At 38.4% G+C, this 26,002-nt stretch overlaps 1 protein-coding gene across 1 annotated transcript in view; it reads left to right on the forward strand.

Moving 5' to 3' along the window:
* Window positions 1-26,002, forward strand: part of MCF2 (MCF.2 cell line derived transforming sequence) — a 179,639-nt gene that overhangs the window by 107,833 nt on the left and 45,804 nt on the right. Inside the window, exons 6-14 of the mRNA XM_062182994.1 lie at window positions 10,306-10,425; window positions 11,174-11,290; window positions 13,135-13,284; window positions 15,620-15,747; window positions 16,410-16,524; window positions 19,588-19,707; window positions 21,687-21,878; window positions 22,896-23,087; window positions 24,644-24,815. Coding sequence (XP_062038978.1) covers window positions 10,306-10,425; window positions 11,174-11,290; window positions 13,135-13,284; window positions 15,620-15,747; window positions 16,410-16,524; window positions 19,588-19,707; window positions 21,687-21,878; window positions 22,896-23,087; window positions 24,644-24,815 — 1,306 coding nt within the window. The remainder of the gene's footprint in view (window positions 1-10,305; window positions 10,426-11,173; window positions 11,291-13,134; window positions 13,285-15,619; window positions 15,748-16,409; window positions 16,525-19,587; window positions 19,708-21,686; window positions 21,879-22,895; window positions 23,088-24,643; window positions 24,816-26,002) is intronic.

The following is a 26,002-nucleotide window of genomic DNA, read 5'->3' on the forward strand; positions in this document are numbered from 1 at the left end:
TTTGCTGTATCCCATATATTTTGATATGCTGTGTTGTCATCTTCATTTGTTTCCAGAAATTTTTTGATTTCTTTTTTGATTTCTTCTATGAGCCACTGTTCATTCAGGCGCATGTTGTTCAGTCTCCATGTGTTTGCATATGTTCTAGAGATTCCTGAGTTGCTGATTTCAAGCTTCATTGCATTGTGGTCAGAGAAGATGCATGGTATGATTTCTATTTTCTTGAATTTGCTGAGACTTCTTTTATGGCCTAGTATGTGGTCAATCCTAGATAAGATTCCATGCACTGCTGAGAAGAATGTGTATTCTGCAACTGTAGGATGAGAAGTTCTGTAGATATCTGTTAGGTCCGTTTGCTATAGTGTTGATTAACTGCTGTTTCCTTGCTGATTTTCTGTCTGGTTGATCTTTCCATTGCTGAAATTGGGGTATCGAAATCACCCATTACTATTGTACTTGAGTCAATGCCTCCCTTTAGATCCCTTAACATATCTTTTAAATGGCCAGGTGCTCTGTAATTAGGTGCTTATGTGTTCATAATAATCATCTCTTCCTGTTGAACTGATCCCTTAATGATTACATAGTGTCCTTCTTTGTCTCTTTTAACAGTTTTTATGTTAAAGTCTATTTTGTCTCATATTAGAGAGTTAGACACCATCGCTTTTTTTGTTTCTTTAGCATGTAATATCTTTTTCCATCCTTTCACTTTCAGTTTGCATACATCTTTGTTGGTGATATGTGTTTCTTGTAGGTAGCAAATAAATGGTTTTTTTGTTTTTAATCCATTTAACTAGTCTGTGTGTTTTAACTGGAGAATTAAGATCATTTACATCCAGGGTGAGTATTGATAAGTAACTACTTTGCCTTGCCATTTTCCCATAAATTTTCCTATTTTTTCCTTTGGATTCCCCATGTACTTTTACTGGGAGCTTTCCTTCCTTTACCTTCTTCCATAGTGATGACCATGTTTCTGTGTGCATCACATCCTTCAGCATCTTCTGGAGGGCTGGACAGGTGGTGACAAATTCTTCCAGAGTCTGTTTGCCATGGAAGGTCTTTATTTTACTTTCATTCATAAATGAGAGCTTTACAGGGTATAGTATTCTGGGTTGAGTTTTTTTTCTCTTAATACTTGGACCATATCTTGCCATTTTCTCATAGCCTGTAGGCTTTCTGATAAGAAGTCTGCTTTCTTTGAAAGTAATCTGGTGTTTCTCTTGTGCGTATTTTAGAATCTTTTCTTTATGTTTTACTGTGGAGAGTTTGACTACAATGTGTCATGGTGAAGATATTTTCTGGTCATGTTTATTAGATCAATGTGTTTCCTGTACTTGGATGTCCTTTTTTTTCTTCAAATTGGGGAAGTATTCTGTTATTATTTCACTAAAAAGGCTTTCTAATCCTATCTCTCCACACCTTCAGGAACTCCTAGAACCTGTATGTTAGGTCAATTGATAGTATCCTGTAGATTCCCTATAGTGTTTTTCAGCTTTCTAATTCATTCTTCTGCTGTTTGGTCTGGGTTATAATTTCCTGGACTTTGCCTTCTAAGCTGAATATTCTTTCTTATGCTTCACTGATTCTGTTGTTAATGCTCTCCACTGTATTTTTTATTTGTTTTATGAATGTTTCATTTGCAAGATTTCATTTTGATTTCTCTTTAAGATCCTAATTTTGTGGGAGAAATTTTCTTTCATGCCATTTATGGATTTCATTAGTTTGTGTATTTGCATTTTGATTACTTTTAAGTAACCCTATGATCAGTATTTTGAATTCCATTTCATCTTCACAATCTAGTATTGAGGTGTTGTGTTCTTTTGAGGGTGTAATGTTGTCTTGCTTGTTCTTGTTTCTAGGATTGGTGAGTTTGTTATTTGCCATTTGTGAGGATACTCGTTGCTTTCATCTTTGATTTTTTTTTCATGTGGTGGCTTTTTATCTTTAGGCTATGTCTGTTTGGATTAGTGCAGTTTCTGCTTATTTTTGTGATCCCTTTACTCTTTTTATTCAACTTTTATTTAATGAATATAAATTTGCAGTGTACAGCTTATGGATTACAATGGCTTCCCCCTCCCATAACTTCCCTCCCACCCGCAACCCTCCCCTCTCCCGCTCCCTCTCCCCTTCCATTCACATCAAGATTCCTTTTCAATTCTCTTTATATACAGAAGATCAATTTAGTATAAAGATTTCAACAGTTTGCACCCACATAGCAACACAAAGTGAAACATACTGTTTGAGTACTAGTTATAGCATTAAATCACAATGTACAGCACATTAAGGACAGAGATCCCACATGAGGAGCAAGTGCACAGTGGCTCCTGTTGTTGACCCAACAAATTGACACTCTAGTTTATGGCGCCAGTAACCACACTAGGCTGTCATCATGAGTTGCCAAGGCAGTGGAAGCCTTCCAAGTTTGCCAACTCTGATCATATTTAGACAAGGTCATAAAAGACAGAGTGAGGATAGTAACCAATGATCCTAAGAGTGGCATTTACCAGGTTTGAACAATTATACAGCATTAAGTGGGGAAGAGGACCATCAGGACACACAGGTTGGGAGTAGAGCCATTGGTGGTAGAGTAGAGGTTATGATTACAAAGGAATGAGGCCCAAGTATGCTAGACAGGGTCTAGAACAAAGGACAGAGTCATTACTAGAGGAGCTAAGAAAGGTGCTGTCTAAGCTACAATTAAGTTTTCTGATTGAGAGGCAAATAGAACCTGATAGAAGGGGCTTGATAATAATCTGTTGGGCTTTAGGCTTTGTAAGTTAAGAGGCCCAGACCTATCTATCTCTTCACATGGGGTATATCCTAAGGGAGGTGTGAACCTCCTGGGGGAAGGCACTCTGTTGACTTTCACTACTTGGCTGGCCTAGGAGGAGAGCTGGCCAGGTAAAGGCAGGGGGCATCTCTAACAAGAAATTTACAGTTGTGCCTGCAATGTTGCTGACCCTGCTTGACCATACCCTCAGTTGCAGTGGTCACTATGGAAGCTGGGCTGAGTGAAGGGCTTTTCAGCTTAGAGCCAATAAGATCTGTGGCTCTGACCTGGGCATCCTTCGACTCCAGGGCAGGTCCATTTCCAGTGATCCAACTCTTGACAGAGCTGCCAGGGCTCTTCACAAGCTGACTTCTGCTGAAGCCCAGGCTTACCACATTGAAAGCCACTGCGGTGGACTGGCCTGTTGGGTCTCCTTGAGGGCAGATCACTGTACAGATCAGCCATTAATAGGCCTGCCACCCATTGCTTCTGATGCCGAGCTTTCTTTTCCTCCTGGTTTGTGTTAAAGCAGACCAGAGTATGGAACACAAGGGAGTGCCCAAGTCCCATCTCTAATCTTCTGTGGCCTAAACTACAAGTCTATAGTCACAGGCACGTTCTGTAGTAGTTTTTCTAAGGTAGACAATGCCCATGAGGAAAATTATATTCTCACTTTAAAACTTTCTTTCCCTTTGGTCTGAAAGCGAGGTTTGTTCTACTTACTGTATACTTCGCTGATGGCGAAGTGAATCTAGCTATGAGATTATTATTTAAGTTCTTATTTTGGCTATGCTATTACAGAAAAATGTTAGCCATCTCTTTTATAAGGTCTAAAGATTAAATTGTGCGTTCTACAGATTCCTTTATAATAGAATTAGTTTCCTACCTTGAGGGGAACTGAGAAATGAAAGAACAAGTTGGGCTTAGAATAGAGAAATGAGGGAGCAAGTCCTAGATCACTTGCTGACAATAGCAATATTACATGAATACTTAGCAAACAGTTTCATCCATTAGATACTTAAGAAAACATTTACCAGAAGGTCCAATACCTTCTATAAATTTTAAGAATCATGTATTTGGAAACACCTCTTAAATATCTAACATGGTGTACTTTGTTTAACCAGTAAACTTAAGCACAACCATATAAAATGTTTTTAGTTTCTTTCTACCAACAAGTTTAAAACATATGATACACAGATTCAGGTCACACGAATTAAAATGTATCTTTGATTGATTTTAGCAGCTTAAATTTATGGACAATCTTATCTATAAGCCATTTAAAATAAAACTCTTAATAAAATTTCCCGATGTGGACATACAATATGTACACACATATAACATAGCATAGTAGACCAATATAGCAATTTTAATAATAGCTTTTAAAATCTTTAACTCTTTTTGTAGATTACCAATTGATTCGAATTGGTTTTTGTTTTTAGTAACCTCAGTTAACCATACTTTTTCTCAGTTGGTACTGTTAATACATTATTGGCTTCATCTGTTTACAGAGCCGTCCCAAAGCAGTGAATACAATAGAAGTGGCTGGAAAAAGTCCATAGGAACCTATAGGAGGACAGCTAAACACAGAACCAACAACGCTTTAGTTTTATGAGCAGCATATCATATATAACTGTGGATGACAAAAGACTTTAAGTTGCCATGTTTAAAATTATAAACTCATCAGCCAACAAGAGGCACTTGCTTACTTCACAGTATTTTTGAAAGCACCTGCAGGATTTTGCAAGTATTTGGCCCTTAGGCCTCTGGGGGCTTTCTCATTAAGATAACTATCATGTCTAGTAACACAAGATCATTAGACTTTTTAATTCTCAAACATTTGTATTAATAGCATTTTCCATTATAGAAACTTAAAGTTTGGTACCACATCACATCTTGACAGTACTTCTAATATAATCCAAATAGCCTGATTAGTTGGTGTCTCTATAAGATGAGAGACATAGGTCCTTCGATTTTTTTCAGTTGGGCCCAAACTGGAAAAACCAAAGTCCAGGATTTACTGGAAATTTTAGAGTCCAGATTGTTTGATACTTTGATTTTTTTGAATGCCTGTCAAGAATGCCAAGAAGGCTCAAAATCCAAAATATCTGGTTGAAATAAGATTCCTTAAAATCATGACATAACATAGACCACATTTGATCATTGTTACAAGGTGATTATTCAGATCTTTGAAAATAAGCACATATTTAAATAACCCATAGCTCTTAATAAAAATTCAGCTGTTTTTGAACAATTAGAAAGGAACAGACATCAAGAGAACATAATAGATTAGTTTAACACATTGATTTAACAGAGCATCAGAGTTTAATTCTATGTCAAAGAGAAATTGAGCTTCCTGTGATCTTTTGCTGTGACGTTTCCTTCCTTTACCTTCTTTCATATTGGTGACCATGTTTCTGTGTTTCTGTGTGGAACACATCTTTAAGCATCTTTTGCAGGGCAGGACGAGTGGCAACAAATTCTTTCAGTTTCTGTTTGCTATGAAAAGTCTTAATTTCACCTTCATCCACAAATGAGAGCATTGCAGGATATAATATTCTGGGCTGGCAGTTTTTCTCTCTTAGTACCTGGGCTATGTCTCGCCATTCCCTTCTAGCTTGTAGGGTTTCTGATGAGAAGTGTGCTGTGAGTCTAATTGGAGATCCTCTAAGAGTAATCTGACATTTCTCTCTTGCACATTTTAGGATCTTTTCTTTATGTTTCACTGTGATGAGTTTGATTACAACATGTCGTGGTGAGGATCTTTTTGGTCATGTTTACTAGGGGTTCTATAAGCTTCCTGTATTAGGTTGTCTCTGTCCTTCTCCAAACCTGGGAAATTTTCTGCTAGTATCTCACTGAAAATGCCTTCTAATCCTTTCTCCCTCTCCATGCTTTCAGGAACTCCTAGAACCCGAATGTTGGGTTTTTTAATAGTATCCTGTAGATTCCCGACAATATGTTTTAGATTTCTAATTTCTTCTTCTTTTCTTTGGTTTGCCCGTTTCCTTTCCTGTTCTCTGTCTTCTAAGTCTGATATTCTCTCTTCTGCTTCACCCATTCTGTTTTTAAGGCTCTCTAATGTGTTTGTCATTTTTTTTATTAAACTTTTATTTAATGAATATAAATTTCCAAAGTATAACTTATGGGTTACAATGGCTTCCCCCCTCCCATAACTTCCCTGCTGCCCGCAACCCTCCCCTTTCCCGCTCCCTTTCCCCTTCCATTCATGTAAAGATTCATTTTCAATTTTCTTTGTATACAGAAGATCAGTTTGGTATATATTAGGTAATGATTTCAACATTTTGCCCATATAGCAACATAAAGTGAAAAAACTACCATTGGATTACTAATTATAGCATTAAATAGCAATGTACAGCACATTAAAGACAGAGATCCTACATAATTTTTTTTCAAATTAATTAATTTTCTATGCCATTTCCATTTTAACACCAGGTTGTTTTTTTTTTTTTTCATTTCCAATTCTCTTTATATACAGAAGATCACTTCAGTATATAATTAGTAAAGACCTCATCAGTTTGTGCCCACACAGAAACGCAAAGTATAAAAATACTGTTTCAGTACTAGTTATAGCATCACTTGGCTTTAGACGACACATTAGGGACAGATCCCACATGGGGTGTAAGTACACAGTGACTCCTGTTGCTGATTTAACAATTTGACACTCCTGTTCATGGCGTCAGCAATCTCCCTGTGTTTGTCATTTGATCTATTGAATTCTTCATTTCATTGTGATTTCTCGTCACTATCACAGTTTCTCGTTCTACTAGTTGTTTCATTTCATTTTGATTCCTCCTTAATATTTCATTTTCACGAGAGAGATTTTCTATCTTGTCCATTAAGGATTTCTGTAGTTCAAGAATTTGTTTTTGAGAACTTCTTAATGTTCTTATCAATTTTTTTGAGATCCGCTTCTTGCATTGCTTCTATGTCATCATCTTCATAATCTTGAATTGGGGTGTCTTTTTCATTTGGGGGCATCATAGTGTCTTCCTTGTTCTTGTTACCTCGGTTTTTGCGTTTGTTGTTTGGCATGTTGGAGATATTTGGTTTCTTCACTGTTTTTTCTTGTTACACTATGGCTCTATATTAAGTGGACTGTCTGCTTTCAGTGGAGCCTTAGAGGCTTGAGATGAGTGTGGACTGAGAGCTGTGTTTGGTTCCTCAGGGTTGAGGGTGTGTCAAAGATGACACTCCCAGGTTAGGTGTGGTAAATCTCTCTCTCTCTCTTTCTTTTTTTGATTCAAAAGGGAAGTACTTCCGCACAGCTGAACCTAATTGGAGGTAGTTAGCAGGCAAATGATATACCCACATGAGCCAGAGTTTGGAAGCTCTTTCCCAAGGACCACACAGGGAATCTGTGCTGCCCTCAGTGTGGACTCCAATTCTCCTGCAGTCTCCCACTGGTTTGCCAAGTTAGATGCTAATCTCCTGTTATTTCACCCCTCCCCCCAGAGTCAGGTTTTTCTGCTAGGCCAGGGCCGGTGCAGACCTGAGGTCGCCCTGCTTATGATGTATGTCCAAAATGGCGCCTGCTCTTTGTCTTGCTCGCCTTTGAGGGGTGAGCAGAGAGAGAGAAACTCGTGTCCGTATCGGTCACTTTTTTTTTCCTCTCTCTCTTCTAGTTAGCCTGGTGAACTTTTCCCCACGGAGTTTCAAGCCTCGTTCCCTGTAGCCTCCTCTTTCCGCTTGCCCGCTGGTGTCTCGGGCTATTGAGGTTCGGCTCACCTCGCGTTCCAGCGCTGGTGTGTTGAGTCTGCCGCTGGTGTCCCGAACTTGGGCTCCCACGCTCTCCACGCAGGTCCACAGTGAATCACTAGTTCCGGAAGAGTTTCCTCTGCTGCTTCTTCCCCTACTCTTCCTTGACCCTGCAGTACCTCCACTTTTATTAACCTGTCTCTCGCCCGGACTAATAGTGTTCTCCCTTCCTATTCCACCATCTTTCAAGTTTCTTCTTTTAGGGAATAACTAGAGGCAGGTGGTAGGAGTGGCCAGGGAGCTCTGTTCAGTGCTCCAGTGTGAAAGGTATGTCTGAGGTGACATACTCTGGTTTGGTGTGGTAATTTTTTTTTTTATCAGAGAGGAGTTTTCTTCTTGTCTGTTGGCGTAGACTCACCTGAGCTCTTCTCCTTGAAGGAGACCAGTGCCTGGGCACTAGCCCCTGTGAATATATTATTTGTCCTCTCTGCCACAAGGACCACACAAAGGATCTGTGCAGACCTCAGTATAAGCTCGGATTCCCCAACAATGTTTCTTGTCAGGTAACCAGGGAGCCTCCCACAGTGACTGCCTAATGTCCCAGCCACACCCTGAGTCCTCCCATGCATCCTCAGTGTTTTCACAGTCCTGGCACACAAGCCTCCCAGAGTCATGAGCACCCAGCCCCTATCTATACTCCCCACCATACTCATGAGTCTCTGCTTGGCTGCTTGCTTGGGGCAGACATGAGCTGGAACAGCTGTTATGTATGTCCAAAATGGCACCTGCTCTCTGTCAGCTTGTTACAGGATGCCTTTGCAGCATGACTGGAGAAAGAAAAAAACATGTTCCCCCCCCCCTTTTTTTTTTTTTTGACAGAGTGGACAGTGAGAGAGAGAGACAGTGAGAAAGGTCTTCCTTTTGCCGTTGGTTTACCCTCCAATGGCCGCCGCAGTTGGCGCGTGGCGGCTGGCTCACCGCGCTGATCCAATGGCAGGAGCCAGGTGCTTCTCCTGGTCTCCCATGGGGTGCAGGGCCCAAGCACTTGGGCCATCCTCCACTGCACTCCCTGGCCACAGCAGAGAGCTGGCCTGGAAGAGGGGCAACCGGGACAGGATCGGTGCCCCGACCGGGACTAGAACCCGGTGTGCCGGTGCCGCAAGGCGGAGGATTAGCCTAGTGAGCTGCGGCGCCGGCCTGTTCCCCCCTTTTTTTTCTCCTCTGGTTTGGTGGGTACACTATCTCCCACTGGGATCCAAATTGGATTCCCTCTAGACTCTTCCTGCAGCTTTTCTACCAGTGGCTTAAGCTGCTGCAGTCTAGTCTCACCTCACTCTACAATGCTGGTGCAGAGGCTCTCGGCTGGTGGGGTCCTAAGTTGTGTGCATCTTTGCCTTCCGTGTAGGTTCACTGTGTTCCTCCAATTTATGTAGAGCTTCTTCTCCTGTTTTCTTCCCAACTTTTCCATGAGACTGCACTCTTTCCACTTTTTAAAAACTATATTCTCTTAGACTCGAGCAGCAAGCTCCCTCCCTACTCTGCCATCTTAATCCTCTAAAATTTGCAATAGTGCTTTCTCCAGATTTGCGCAGCCAAAAATCAGAGAAAAGAGTGTGTATATGTTACTGATAGTGGTCCATGTTCAGATACAACTTTTCATTTGGAATTTGCAAAGTAACAGCCCACAGATGTGTTTTGTTTAGATTATACAATATTTTACAAATTTCCAACTTGTTTCCCATCTTTAAAAATCTGGTTTTTGGCTTCTCTTGAGAAATCAAAGATTGGGCAATGCTGGATTCACCTTCCCACATGACAGCACTGGAGCTGCATATTGAGTGACCTCCATCTCTGCCTTGGCTGCCATTCCATTCAATACAGCCCCTACCACTTCCTACTGGGCCTCCTCATCTAGGAAGAGTATGCCTTGGTCTTTTCCAACCTGTGCTTGACTTAAACCCTGCATAATTCACATTCACTTGATCTCTCTTATATATGGTGAGCAATCAAATTTGACATCATGAATTCAGGTTGAAATTCTGAAACACTACTTATTATATTTATTTTATGGGAAATAAATGAAATTTGAATTCAAATGACTAAATTTATAAATTCTTCATAACTTGGAATCTACTTGTAGAGTATGAGAAAATTCCATGCAGGATCTGACCTGATAGCCTTGCAATATTTTTATTTCTATTTCCATGTTTCTAGATTTTTTTATAGAGGTCATTTTCTTTTTGTCTTTTATTTATTTTTTTAAGATTTATTTATTCATTTGAAAGAGCTACAGAGAGAGGAGAGGCAGAGAGAGAGGTCTTCCATCCACTGGTTCACCCCCCAAAATGGCCACAATAGCTGGAGTTGTGCCGATCCGAAGCCAGGAACTAGGCACTTCCTCTGGGTCTCCTTGGGCCATCTTTCACTGCTTTCCTAGATCTTAGCAGAGAGATGGATTGGAAGAGGAGCAGCTGGGACCAGAACCAGCGCCCACATGGGATGCCAGTGCTTCAGGCCAGGGTATTAACCCGCTGTGCCACATTGCCGGCCCCTGTTTCTAGATTTTTATCAATATCCATTGTTAAAGTGTTAGCCTTTTACTGGCTTTTATGACTTTAAAGTTTATTTCCTTGGACCACATATTTTTTGATACATGTCCAATTGAGTGTGCTTTTTTTTTTTACTTTTTCTTTCCCTCCCCTCCCCTCCCCTCCCCTCCCCTCCCCTCCCCTCCCCTCCCCTCCCCTCCCCTCTCCTCTCCTCTCCTCTCCTCTCCTCTCCTCTCCTCTCCTCTCCTCTCCTCTCTTTTCCTCTTTCTGTAGGCTTCCTTCCCTGGGAACTTGCACTTGGTTTTGGTTTTACGTCCTACTAGTTTTCTTCAACGAACTTTCACAGACATTGGATTTCGATTTAGTCAGGAGGATTTCATGCTCAAATTACCGGTAAGAGTATACTATTTAAATTTTTTCCTTTAATTTTTGTGAGGGTTTTGTCCTGTGCTGTTTGTTTCACATGTTACCAGTTAACATTTAAAAAAAATAAAATTTAAGTTCTAACATGTAAATTCTGCTTTTAATGTTAAAAATGGTATAGAGTCATCGATTTAAAACAAAGCAATTCCTTCTGAAATATATGCCATATATGTTATATATATGTGTGTGTGTATATATATATAAAAATATATGTGTGTATGTGTATATAATCAGGGATTTTTATTTTTAGTAAAAATTATTTGACCTTCCATGAACTTATGACCTGAACTAGCTTAGAGTTTCATTTTTAAAAGATATTTTTATTTGTTTTAGTATTAGGAATAGAGGTCTCTTAAATTTTGATCTTTTTGAAAAATCAGACCATGTTGATAAATAATTAATTACCACAGAATGTGGTAATTATTAATTACTATTATTAATTACTTTGTTCTGGGCATAGCATTCTTTAAAAAGCTTGACCATGAACAATGCAAACTTTCACATGACTAGAATAAAATGTTTTGGTTTCTATGGAGAACAGTTTAGCTTTGTGGAGAAATGTTTTATAATAAAAATAGTTATTACCTGAAGAAGGTCCTGCCTACATGTCTGGGGGCATGTACAGGAAAGAACTGCTAGAACTATTTATAAAAGCTAATTTTCTGCTAAATGTCTGCTAAAGTTCATTTTACAGTATCTTTCTTGCTTATTTATATAGGTTGTTATGCTGAGCTCAGTTAGTGATTTGCTGGCATACATTGATGACAAGCAGTTAACCCCTGAGTTAGGCGGCACCTTGCAGTACTGCCACAGTGAATGGATCATCTTCAGAAATGTATGTTGTTTTTGCCCTTCCTGTAGAGCCTGTAGTTCATATTAGCTTTTAAACTAGCTCTAGAAATTTTTCCTATTTGGTAAAAACAGGATTTTGGGTCTCCTATTTTTCAAATACATATATAATTCAACATCTTGACTTTTTTTCCATAGGAAATTATCTAGAAACGATGAAGAGTTAACTGAGGATGGCAATTGAAGGAGAGGCCTAGGGAATAAGGAGATCATAATCTGCCCACGCTTTTCCTGTGGCCATGTAGTGACTCGAAGAAATAAAGGATTTGGGTTCAAATCCTGGCATTGCTGATTTTTACATCTTTGAATCTCAGTTTTCCCAACTATAAAATGGGAATAATACCTTGCCTTATAGTGATCCTGGAACTATTAAATCAGATAACAAATGCAGAATGTTTGGCACAGTGCTCAGCCTATGGCAAACACTCAATAAATAAAAGTGATTTTGTTAATCTCTTCATCCTAGTAATGCTCCTGAGGCAATTATATTTGTAGCAAAGAGTCCTTTAGTTTTAGAAATTTGCAAATACATCTGTGCACTGTCCAGGTGTGAATCTGTGATTGAAGTATCATGTGGTCTTTGCAGTTTGCCCTACTTTCTGTCAGTGATTGATCAAATCCCCTAAATAAGGGAATCATTCCAAAGGAAATACTGTTTCATGATATCAGAGTTCCATTTTCCTCTCTACTTACTTTCTTCACACGACAGTTGCTTCAAAAATTCAGTCACATTGCATTCGTTCAAAAATTCATCTACCCATATGAAAGTTTATTGTCAAAATTAGCCATCTCTTGCTTTTATAACCTATAAAGGTTTAAATAAAAAAGCAGATACCTTGAGCTGCCTGCTAAACAGATGGTCATTTGGTCTCTACATTTTGCCCCTCTTTGTGTGAGTAACTGATTTTGGAAACAAAATAAACAACAAACCCTTACTTGCTATTTTAGGGCAACAGAAATTTCGAGATGATAATTTCTTTTTTTAAAGATTTATTTATTTGAAAGTCAGAGTTACACAGAGAGAGGAGAGACAGAGAGAGAGAAGTCTTCCATCCGATGGTTCACTCCACCAGATGGCCGAAATGGCTGAAGCTACACCGATCCGAAGCCAGGAGCCAGGAGCTTCTTCTGGGTCTCCCACATGGGTGCAGGGGCCCCAGGACTTGGGCCATCTTGTATTGCTTTCCCAGGTCATAGCAGAGAGTTGGATTGAAAGAGGAGCAGCCGGGACTAGAACCGGTGCCCATATGGGATGCCAGCGTTTCAGGCCAGGGCGTTAACCTACTGTGCCCTTGAGATGATAATTTCAAATCTGCTATAGTACTTATTTCAAAGTTGTTTTCCAATTTCCTTAGACCATCATCTTATTTTGAATGCTAATGCTTGTGCATAAATGATAGTAAACAAAAAGCTGTTCTCATCTTTCTTTCAAAAGTAAAGTTGTTATAAAGCAGATTTTCAATGGCAGAAGTTAATAAAGAAACCACTGATTTTCAAGGGCATAAAACAAATTACTCAGTACATGACATCTTTAAGAAGCAGTTTCCCTAAAAAAGAAGAAACAGTTTTCATCAGCGTCCAATAAATAAACATCAAAATTTGGATAAAAGCAAGAAGAAGACTATAAGCCTGGCTTTTAGTTTCTTAGAAGCTTAGAGGCAAAGTTAAGAGTTGATTGCCAAGGCCAGTGCCAAATTTCCTTCAGATGAGAGTTCATAGTATAAGTGTTTATTTGTTATTCCAAAATAAAAATAAATATGATTACTGATCCACATTTTGATGTGCTGGCAGAGTTTCCTTAAAATGAAAAGAATCATTGGTTCTTTACAGGCTATAGAAAATTTTGCTCTCACAGTGAAAGAAATGGCTCAGATATTACAGTCCTTTGGAACTGAACTGGCTGAGACTGAACTACCAGGTGATATTCCTTCAATAGAAGAAATTCTGGCAATTCGTGCTGAAAGGTATCATCTGTTGAAGGTATGTCTGAGATTGGACAGAGAAAAGTTTTGAATGGTCTTTTTCTAGAAGTGTTTATGGTATCCATTTTACGCCATTGTTGTGTAAAAGGAGACAAAAAACACTTAAATTGCATGTAAAAAGCTTTAAAAATAAAATTTTACAAGACAAGAATGTCCAGGATATGGTATATCTAGGCATTTCCTTTGTGAATGATGCAGGATCCTGAGAAGTTGTGTATTTGGAAATAAAGTGCTTTTTAAATGCTCCAGTATAAAAAAAGCTATAATCACTTTCTTTGGGCCATGTATTCTTTATGGAAAGGCCCCCTCATTTGGAAAGTGAGGTAAAAATCTAGAGTCAGATAGGTGTTGTGTTTTAACCTCCAAAGGTAAAGTGTGAGATGGGAGAATATCCTGAGAGACTCGATTTCTTACGCCATTTCTGCCATGAACTTGTATTGTCACCAAGGCTACATTTCTCAGTTGATTTCTTGTTTCCACTAGTTCTTTTTAAATTTTCATTTTATTAGAGAGAGGGAGAGAGAGAGAGAGAGAGAGAGAGAGAGAGAAAGAGAGAGAATGAGAATCTTCCATTTGCTGATTCACCTCCCAAATGCCTCCAATAACCAGAGCTGAGCAAGGCTGAAGCCGGGAACCCTGAACTCAGTTGGGTCTCCCATGTACGTGGTAGGGATCCAAGTACTTGTGGCATCATCTGCTGCTTCCCAGGACACATTATCAGGAATCTGGAAGGGAAGCAGAGAAGCTGGTAGTCAAACCCAGACAGTCTGATATGGGATGTGGGTACCCCAAGCAGCAGCTTAACTACTGTACCAAATGCCTGCCCATTGTCTACCAACTCTTGATTTTTTTCTATGGTAGACCAGGGGTGGCAAATTGATTTTCTCTTAACTTAGTTCTGTCTGGAGTGTTGGATTGTGAAGGATTCTGAGTTCTACTTCAGACAATCAGCAAATATTTTTGTAGCCACCTTTCTTAAAAAGCTTAAGTGCTGCATGCATTGGCAGTTTCAAGCTTAGTGTAGAGGTGATATGTTTAGTTAAGAAGAAGGAAACTGAATTTTCAAATTACATATCTAAAAGCAAAACTTTGTCTAAAGAAAGAACGCTCTGCTCCTCACAAACACTGATGTTGTGTAATTTTATTAGTCTGTGAGTTCCAATTTCCTTATCAATACTGTGAGCTGGAGGTTGATGATGGTGTCTGGTGATTATGAGGATGAAATGAAATAAAATAGCTTTGCAAACCTGTGACATACAGTTGGCCCTTTATAAACATTAGTTCTTAATATTTATATCCTTATTCATACTGGTGGTGTTGTCATTGAACTTGTTCCCCCAAAATATGTGTACACTCAAATTTTTGCTTAAAATTTTGGGGAGTCCTTGGACATCCTGAAGGAGATCCTAGATGACTCTCAGATTTGTAAAGAAGGTCTATGTTTTTTACTCACTCTAAGGACAAGACATTCTAAATGGAAGCATATGATTCATGATGAATGAATTAAACCCAAATGTAAAATGATAAGACTTAAGGCAGGGAGTAGGTGGTAACAATTAAGAATTAATAGGAAAGGCATCCCACTATATCTGAATGTGCTTTAAAATGTGTTTGGAACTTATGCTTTCTATTGTGGTGGTCTTTATTGAGCTGCTACTGCTTTATTTGAAAAGATAAAAATATTAACAGGGATTGGGCAGTTAGCCTAGCAGTTAAGATGCCCATGTCTCATACCAGTGTACCTGGGTTTAATTCTTAGCTCTGTTTCCTGACTACAGCTTCCAGCCAGTGTAGACTTTGGGAGGCAGTAGTGAGGGCTCAAGAAGTTGGGTCCCTGCCACCCACATGGGAGACCTGAATATCATTGCCAGCAGCTTCAGCTCCAATGGGGAGCTATTGTGGTTATTTGGCAGAGTGAAGCAGCTGATGAAATCTCTCTCTCTCTCTCCCTCCACTTCCTCCCTTCTTCTCCCTCTTCATGTCAAATAAGTAAATAATAATTTTTTGACATGTTAACTGAATAAAGTAGAATTGACTATAACTTCTACCAGCAAGAAAAGGTGCACACAGAGAAAGTGGCACTTCTGCCCACAACTGTCTTGCAAAATAGTGGTTGCAATATCCATCTCAAAAGCAAGGGATTCTTGGATCCTGACAACTCTTGTTTCTATGGTACTCAAGTATTCCTTTATTTTTCAGATAGTTATTAAAGCAATGGCCATTCTAAACCTGCTGTTTTTATTCTGTATGCCATAGGTGTACATTCCCTTCTATTTAGATATTTCAGGTAAGGTGATTAATTGGCTGATGCAACCTGTTGTGCCTTTATACAGAATAATCTTACAGCTGTGACCAAAGAAGGAAAAATTCTGCTAACAAATCTGGAAGTGCCTAGAGAAGCCGTCAGTTCAAGTCTTGAACGTCATCAGCAAATAAATGGTGACTGGCAAACTGTTAATAAGTGAGTACTCCCTTTTTGGATTAGAGTTACTTATTTTATATTTTTGGAAGAGAACTGGGCATTTTTGCTGCATTCTATTATGTATTAAAGTATTCCCAGACCTTTGAGAATCTGAGAACTCCTTCCAGGGGTGTCTCAAATATGAGTTGGCTTACAGAATAAATTCTGTGGGCATTGATTGCCATTGTTTAAATCAAGTAGACTGAGTCATATACTATGACATTGCCTATAATTCTTTTTAAAAAAGATTTATTTATTTGAGAGACAGGAGTTATAGACAGAGTGGGAGAGACAGAGAGGGAGGCCTTCCAGCCACTTGTTCACTCCCCCCAGTTGGCCACAGCAGCCAGAACTGGGCCAATCTGAAGCCGGGAGCCAGGAGCTTCTTTTGGGTCTCTGACATGGGTGGCATGGGTCCAAGCACTTGGGCCATTTTCCACGGCTTTCCCAGGCCATTAGCAGGGAGCTAGATTGGAATTGAAGCAGCCGGGACTTGAACCCGTGCCCATATGGGATGCTGGCGCTGCAGGTAGAGGCTTAATCTACTATGCCATGGTGCTTGCCCCTTTGCCTATAATTTTTAATGTCCCAGCCAGATCTAGGTGCATGCCTCCAAGACAGATGGTTGGTTTTAAGGAATTCTTTGACTTTTATTTGTTAAGACTGTTGGCTCAAGTACATGACATGGAAATAGCTTTTGATGGATTTTGGGAAAAACATCAATTAAAGATGGAGCAGTATCTGCAACTATGGAAATTTGAGCAAGATTTTCAAGAGGTCAGTGAAAACATTTCTTTATACGTTTTTTTCATTGTGTCAGAGGTTGTTAAGCCCTAACGATCAGAAATCCAATATTGCAAGATGCTTACAGCTATAAAGTGGTTAAGAAAAAAGGAGGAAAGTAAGGGTGAATCTTGACTTAGAATGAAGAAAACCTATAATCAAGTGCCCAAATTTCTTCTCCTTTGGCTTATTCATTTCCTGTGAGAAAGTGCTTAAGCATGAACATGTATGACAGGGACAAAGTTGCCTTCTTCCTTGAGGTTTGTTATTCAAATTTATTTTAGGTATAAAGTGCTTCCAGGCTGTGAGATAGCTTCCCAAGGAAATAATATTAACTTCTTTCTTGATTTTTAAATATAATGTACCTATGATGACCATGTGATCTAAGAGACATTTTTTTTTATCCAGTAAGTTTATTTCTATGTAAAAGCCTGATGTATGAAATCAAATCCTGTTTAGTTCTGCATTATTTAAAAGGTTAAAGCATATTCCAATTGGACCCTCATGGATAATCCATCATATATGGAAAGATACACAAATTTTGTTTCTTCCTTTTTTTTTTTTTTTTTGGAGTCTTCACCAATCTCTTCACAATCTCTTTCATAGTATTAGAACAGGCAATCCAGGGAAAACTCTTTTCATCTCTCTGTATGTGTCCAGTTTGTTTTCAGCCTCTGAATGGCTCACTTGCTTTGTATTCTATTTGTTCTAGCAAAATTAGATTGGATAAGAGCATTGCATTCTGGACACAGGACTCATTTGCTAGCAGCCTTTTTCCTTCTTTTGAAATGCCATGTTCTCTGTGAAACTCCCTGAAGCAAGAATAGGTTACATTTCTCTTGGTCCTTGCAGATGTATGTGCCTCTCCCTACTCCCCAACCAAATAAATGCAAAATAGCACTTAAAAAAACATTATACATCTGCATATGTGTTCATTTGTATCCATACTAAGTTCTTCTCCTCTGGTTATATTCTATTATGCCAATTCATAGTTATCTCTGATCAGTATTGTAATCTCACTGACATGCTCTGTATCTCAGTGATGGGCAGATAGGAGTTTAGGAGTTTAGCCTTAAAACAAATGTGGGAGTTCAAACTGACAGAAAACTTGCAAACATGAGAAAAGTGGAAACACTCTCCTTACATTAACTTGCTGATACTATTTTGCCACATTTGCTGTATCATTTCTGTTCCTTCCCTCAGATATAGGTATGTATATATTTATAAAGATATATATATATATATACATATAAATTGCTCTGACAAATAATATTTTTCTGACTCATTTGAAAGTGAGTTACAAAAATGATGGTTCCTGTCCCCTAAATACAAGAATATTCCCCTATATAAAATATTTTCAAAATTTTCATGGAAACTGTATACTATAAAAAGATTATCTATGTACTTCAAATATGTTTGCCCCAAGACAAATTTTTAATACTATTTTTATGAACTTTTTGAAATACCCTTGTATAAACATAGGGTAGTTATCGAATTCACTACATTTAACAACAATGTGATACTTTTATATTATTTGTTATTGATGTTTCACTTCTGTCAGTTGAGTCAGTAATGTCCTTTATGAAATTTCTTTTTCCTCCAGGATCCAATCTGGAGGCAGGTATTGCATTAGGTTGTCATGTTCCTTTAGTGTCTTTGAACCCAGAACATTTGTCTTTATATCACTGACGTTTTGAATAATACAGTCTTTTTTTTTTTTTGACAGGCAGAGTGGATAGTGAGAGAGAGAGAGACAGAGAAAGGTCTTCCTTTTTGCCGTTGGTTTACCCTCCAATGGCCGCTGCGGCCTGCGCATCTCGCTGATCCGAAGGCAGGAGCCAGGTGCTTCTCCTGGTCTCCCATGCGGGTGCAGGGCCCAAGGAATTGGGCCATCCTCCACTGCCTTCCTGGGCCATCGCAGAGAGCTGACCTGGAAGAGGGGCAACCGGGATAGAATCCGGCGCCCCAACCGGGACTAGAACCCTGTGCCGGCGCCGCGAGGCGGAGAATTAGCCTGTTAAGCCACGGCACTGGCCAATAATACAGTCTTTTTAAATTAAAATAATCTTCATTTTGGACTTCATTTCATTGTTTCATGATTAGATTTAGTGTGTGTATGACCAGCTAAAATACAACATAAGTGATGGACTTTTCTCAGGATATCACATCTGAAAGTGAATGGTGCTCACCTTCTACTCATTGTGGATGTGGATTTTGATTACCCTGTCAGGGTGTTGTTGAATTTCTCCAGTGTATGGTACAGTTTTCCTCCTTGTATCTAGTAGAAAATGATTGTGGAGAAAATTTCAGCACAAATACGTTGTTCCTCATTAACATTTCCCCAGATTTAACGTCTATTTATGTTTCTTGCCTAAGCCAAATTTATTGCTATGTCAGTTACTAAACAATGATTTTCCAATCCTAGTAACCCTTCATGTTTATCAGTCCCCTCTAGGCATTCTACCAAAGCAAGAGCTTTTTCTTCTCCTTGCTTATTGAATGTTTTGATTCATAGATTCCTACTTTTTTCAGAGTCTAATTCATGACTGCTTGACTACTCTATCCTTGTGACATATTCCAACATTGACTTTCTGCCATGAATAGATATTCCAAGCTCATCTTGTAGCTATTCTGCCTCAGATCTTTTAGGATCTCTTTTTTCTTTCCTCTTGAGAAATGATAGCAAAGATCTGCATATGGGTGCCAGGAGTGCTCATTGCTCCTAGGACCATTTACTATTGAACTGGGGAATACACCCACCCATTCACACATACATATACATGTGCATACTTTTATGTCTACATATGTGGAAATACATGCCCACATATATATGCCTGCCCATGAACATAGTGGTATTTTATGTTATGGGTTTGCACTGATATTTAAGAGGTTAAATTTTAACATATTCTTTCTGTGCTCAAATAAAATATTTCACAACATTTGTGATTTTTCCATATTGATACTTTTCTTTAATAGGATTTCCTACAAACCTTCATCACATAAAGGGGAAGTGCTTGATAATTTGTTTGCTTTTAAAACTTCATTTTATATTTTTAGCTTGTGACTAAAGTTGAATTTCTACTCAACCAACAAGCAGAGCTGGCTGATGTAACAGGGAATATAGCTCAAATAAAACAAAAAATAAAAATATTGGAAAATTTAGATGAAAATTCTCAGGTAAGATTACATTTCAGATGTTTTCTCTCTACATAGAGCATAGTAGTTATGTTTTGGGAAGACTAAATAATATAAACCCATACTGTGATTAATCTCATAGCAATATTCTGGATAATTGGCACAATTATATTGATTTAAATTTTGTCTTATTCTGTGTGTACTGGGGATTACACTACAGATGTGTCATGTTGTTGTAAAGGGAAACCACTGAAATAATGGTGCAAGCTGTTTTAAGCCCCAAAATAGAAAAGGGTGTAAGTTATTTTAGAGAAGTGAGAAAAATGTCTATCAGAAATGACATTTGGTGCTTGGTGATGATGGAAATATATAAGAATTTAATCAGTTAAGTGCCCACTATATGGTGTATGTAGTTGAACCAAACCCAGATTCACATAACATATCTATTTAAGTCTTTCTAGTTGTGTGACTTGGGGTAAATTTATTTCTGAGCTTCAATGTCCTCCTTTGTAAACTGATCATAAAGTACCCTACCTTTTAAAAAAATATTTGAAAGGGGAGAGAGAGAGAGAGAGGGAGAGAGAGAGAGAGAGGGAGAGAGAGAGAAAGAATCTTCTATCCATTGGTTTAGTCCTGAAATGGCTACAAATGCCGACCTAGGACAGGATGATACTGGGAGCTAGGAGCTCTATTCTGGTATCCGACATGGGTGGCATGGATCTAAGCACTTGGGACATCTTCCACTGCTTTCCCAGGCTCATTAGCAGGAAGATGGGTAAGAAGCAGAGCACCAACTCTGATATGGGATACTGGCATTGTAGGTGGCAGTTTTGCTTACTGTACCACAATGCCCAGCCCCAAGTGACCTACTTTGTAGAGGGATGGTGAGGATTCATTTAGATGTACATAAAGCACTTAGCACAACACCCATAAGTACTCAAAGGGGACAGTGTCACCATTGCTGCTGGTCTTAAAGCTTTGACTAAAGACTTTAGTTCTTAAAAAACTCTGACTTAATTCTCTTGTTTTGTATGTGAAAGGTAAGCGATGCTTTTGAAGATATATTATCAGCAAGTAAGTAGATTTAGGGGTAAACCATAAGTATGTAAAAACAAAAACTTGGAGGCAGCAATTACAATACCCAGTTCTAGAATTATGCTGGTAGATCTCTGTGATGGTATAGTAGAAAGAGAAGGCAAACTGGCTTACAAACTAGAAGGCTTTGTTTCAGTTTTTGCTTGCTTTTAATAGCTTTTCTCATTTTTAGTTGTGTTAAAAATACATAACATAAAATTTGCCGTCTGAAACATTTTGTTTTGTTCATTAGTGTGATGCATATTTACAGTGTTGGTCAACTCTCCAGAATGTTTGCCTGCTGTAAAAACGAAACTGTGTACCCATTCAACAGTAGCTCCTCATTTTAATCCTGTTTAGATACTTCCTTGTTCTGGGCTTCAATTTTCTTTATTTAAAATTTCCTGAACTCCTGCTAGGTGTCCATCACTATACTGGGGGAGTCAGTAGTTGACAGGGTGAAAGCAAGGTTGCTCAGATCCCTTTGACCTGGAAATCCTGTGAGACTTAGCTCAGTAATGTTATGTACTCAACTGAGGGGCAATTATAGTGAGATTTGCAAGCGCATAATGATATAAAATATATTACTTTTTGTTTGGCTGTTATGTTCATCCATACACACACACACACACACACACACACATATATATATATATATATATATATATATATGATTCTGATTGAAATCTGCACATACCAGGAGGGGCAAATCTCATTTACATTCACATTCTGGGCAGGGTGGTTATTTTCAGTTTGTGTAACCAGTGTGAGTTACTGATGACCTCACTGCTGTAACTGTAAGTGTTTTTGCAGCCTAGAGAAGTATGGCATCAGATCATGTTTTCAGCAGTCTCTCTTGCTCAATTTGTTTCTTCATTATTTTATTTTTTTTCCTCTATATGCACAGAGATTGTGTAGTCATTATTTTCTTTCTTTCTTAAAATCAGGATCTATTAGCAAAGTCCCGGTTTCTGATACTGCATGGACACAGGCTTGCATCAAATCACCATTATGCACTTGATTTAATCTGCCAGAGGTGCAATGAGTTACGTTACCTTTCTGATATTTTGATTAATGAGATCAAAGCCAAACGAATACAGCTCAGCAGGACCTTCAAAATGCATAAACTACTACAGCAGGTAGTATGATACAAAATGATTCATTTTTGAGCAATTTTATAATTTTATTTCCTAGGTCCTCCTGGCCTGGCATACTTTGCCCCTCTCCCTCATGGTAATCATTTTATCTTCTCACAGGTTGTAGGGTCAGGGTCTAGTGTAGCTTTGGAATTAAACTTGTAAGATATCTGAAGGACTCAGTTTGATTATGCTTCTTAATCCATCTACATATGCAATATTCATGGCAGATTCAGTATAGTACAGATTTTACCCTCTGTTCTGAACATTGAGGTTGTGGTAGTGATGGCTTCCTTTCTATTTTGAGCACATCTCTGAAGCTTCTACTGGTAACAGTTTGCACTGAGAACACTTTTTGAAGACTAAGTTGTATTTTTTTGAAGCCTGAGGCTCCTTCCACATTTCATATTACAGTATGAAATAAAATAAAGTCAACAGTGACTAGAAAATATTCCTCCATGTCTTGTGAGTCTAACCCATTTCATGATTACACAGGGAATCAAAAGGTCATCCTACAAATGGAATATAAAATAGGGTTATCACTTCGAGATATTATATCTGAACATAAACATTTGAATCTATACATCTTCTCCAGGAAGGAATCTTTTATTCTTATCCTCAGCAACCATTAAGCATTTATATACTTTATATCTTGCTAGGAGTTTCATATTTCAGTTATTGATTTTGAGAAAATAACATACGACTAAGGTGTTAGTGTTGAGAAAGTGGTCCAACTCCTGCTACAGAATAAATTACCTGTTATGAAATAAATGCATGCTTCCCAATGTTGGCTGTGTATCAGCAATACCTGTAGAGCTCTGGAGAAGTGTAGATGTCTGGCTTAGGGCCCAGAACTATTGAATCAGAATTTCTGGGGACAGAACCTAGAGAATTTTATTTTTAAATAGCTCTGAAAGCAAATCAGATTCACAGAAGCCAGGACATGGTAACTATTCTCTTAATGGCAAATCTATTTCCTATCTATTCATTCACATTTCTTTTCTTGATTTTTCTCACCAGGCTCGTCAGTGCTGTGATGAAGGAGAATGTCTTCTAGCAAATCAGGAAATTGATAAATTTCAGTCTAAAGAGGATGTTCAGAAAGCCATTCAAGACATTGAAAATTTTCTTGAGATGGCTCTGCCCTTTATAAATTATAATCCTGATTCCCTACAGTATGAGTTTGATGTAATTTTATCTCCTGAACTCAAGGTAGGTGACTTTTTCTCAAACAAAACAATTTTTAAAAAGTGATAATATAGTAAGGTGGGTGAGAATCACAGCTAATGTCAGCATGCACTTAGGCAGTCCTTTTAAAGATTGGGGTGATAGTGTCACTGTTAAGCATCAAAGAATCCTAAGGCATATGCTTGTTTTATAATGAAAGTAATTTTTCTTTTGAGCTCTGAATCCTTTCTTAAAAACTCTTTCCCTATATTAAGAGCTCTTGTGTACATTTTCTTGTACATCCTTGGAGAAAGGTCCAAATAATGTTCTAGAACATTGGGCTCATGTCAGGAGCATTGTACCCTAAATCATTTTGTGCTGCAGTCACCAGCTGTTGCTCTGTGGACAGAGATCTGGCTTTACTATCAGTTTTTTAAATTTATTTTTTATTTTTTTTTAATTTTTGCCAGGCAGAGTTATACAGTGTGAGAGAGAGACAGAGAGAGAGAGAGAGTTATAGACAGTGAGAGAGAGACAGAGAGAAAGGTCTTCCTTCCATTGGTTCACTCCCCTAATGGCTGCCATGGCCGGTGCTGCGCCGATCCGAAGCCAGGAGCTGGGTGATTCCTCCTGGTCTCCCATGCTGGTGCAGGGACCCAAGCACTTGGGCCATCCTCCACTGCCTTCCTGGGCCACAGCAGAGAGCTGGACTGGAAGAGGAGCAACCGAGACTAGAACCCGGGATGCTGGCGCCACAGGCAGAGGATTAGCCAAGTAAGCCAGGGCTCCAGCCTCCTATCAGTTTTTGAATGAAGGGATAAAGAAAAAATCTTGGTCTTCTTGGGGAAGTAGGAGTAGGTGGAAGAAACTGGTGATAGCAGGGTGGAGAGCTCTAGTTTCATTGAATCCTGCCCCCTTGGAGATGACTTGAAGGACTCTTTTTACATTGCAGATAAGGGCATGTGTGATGCTATTTGCTGCTAATATGTATAGCTGACTCTAAGATTGGAGCAGCATCTAAATTCATGCCTCACTGAATCCTAGGAGGTGACCCAGAAAATCAGAAATACAGCCTTGGCAATAATTGCATGATTTTCTGGAAGCGACCAAGATTGTCTCTAGCTGCCTTAAAGTATCTGTAACGCATTATCCGTCATTGGCTCTGAGGAGCCTGTTACAATGTGGAGAACCATAAAGAGAGGGTCCCACAGGCTAAAAATGTAACGGAGTACAATGACACTGTTACTCATTTAACTACTTTTATAATTTAGTGGCTTTCTCATGCTAAACAGGAAAGAGAAACATTTCTCCTTTCCCAGCAATTATGCCTCCCAGCCAAAGAGGGAAAATCATTCTACCCAGTGACCAATTTTATGGATTCTTGATAAATTTCTTTTCCAGGTCATTTTGGTTGAGACCTTGGTTTTATATCCACATGAAGAGAACACATTAATCTGTTTTCTGTCACTTTCCTAAATTTCTTCCTGCTATCTTTTAAACTATAAATTCATATTTTGACTGTCTAAATCTGAGAAATATAACAGTATTTGTACTGAATCCACTTCTGAAAATATTTTATAGAATTCTTATGCAACCTACAGGTTCAAATGCAGACTGTACAACTGAAGCTTGAAAACATTCGGAGCATATTTGAAAACCAACAGGCTGGTTTTAGGAACTTGACAGATAAACATGTGAGGCCAATCCAATTCATGGTACCTGCATCTGAAAATTTGATCAGATCTAGAGCTCCATTTTTTCCACCTAAACATGGTAAAAATACCTTACATTCACTTTATCTATCCTTTTTTTGCTTTGATACTGTTTACCTTATTGTTCTTTATGTAAATAGCAAATTCTTTATTTAACTCTGATAAGTTGCAATTTTATGTCAGCATCTTGGGTCATATTTAAGTTACATTGCACAAGACAGGGGTCATGTTGAGATTATTATACAGTAGTAAAATACAGTAGTAATATAATATAGTACAGAGTCATAAACATCTTAAGACTTAGTCCTCCAGCTTTACAAATGAGTATGAAAATGTTATCAGCATTAAAGTCACATATTTCTTCAGTAAATGGAGGATAGCTTCTGTACTTCTATACACATATGTGTACATGCATACACACATATTTGCTGCTATTCTAGTGTATGTGCTGCCGAAGCGAGCACATATTTGCTGCTATTCTAGAATGATAAAGTATTACTTGGTTCTAATAAGCTTCTGGTAAGTGCATGGCTTAGATAATAGGACAGATTGCCTTTTTAAAATAAGTGCTAGTAAACCAAATACTTTTATTGATAATTTGTTGTTACATAGTTCATTGTCTAGTTTTAATGTTTGTAGACGACTTTGAACCATGTAATATTGGCTTCATTTCTAAGTTCTATGGAAAAATAATTATCCTCATAATATTGTTGAACCACTCTGAAATAAGATGGTCCTATTGCCCCAATAGCTCCCTTGAGTTGCCTTTTTGGAATCTATTAGAGTAATTTGGTCTTTGGACTCTAACTTAGTGCAATGGGTAAACCTGGAACTAAATTTAGTTTCTCTGATCTAAATAGAATTAGAGGGCTCATTAGTACAGAAGAAATGCTTTGAAGTACAGAAAAGGCTTATGGCAGTGGAAATGATCATAAAAATACAGCTTATTCCCCACACAGATCAAATTAAAAATAGGTGATGAAATCAGGTAAATCAGTTAATGCAATGAAAGTTAGATAGTTAATAATTATGAAATACAAATATACTCACAAATAAAACTATAAGAAACACTTTAAATGAAGTGTTGCCTATATTAAAGATATTTCAAAGATACTGGAAATATCAGCAATAATGAAGAGTAAAAAGTACAAGAAAATCTTTAAACGGTACAAACATCAGCAGCTACGGGAATAAAAATAAGATAGGTTGATATCCTTAAGCAAAAGAGAGACCTAACTTAGATTTCTG

Source organism: Lepus europaeus, chromosome X (assembly GCF_033115175.1).
Source record: "Lepus europaeus isolate LE1 chromosome X, mLepTim1.pri, whole genome shotgun sequence".
In the NCBI taxonomy this organism is placed as follows: Eukaryota; Metazoa; Chordata; class Mammalia; order Lagomorpha; family Leporidae; genus Lepus; species Lepus europaeus.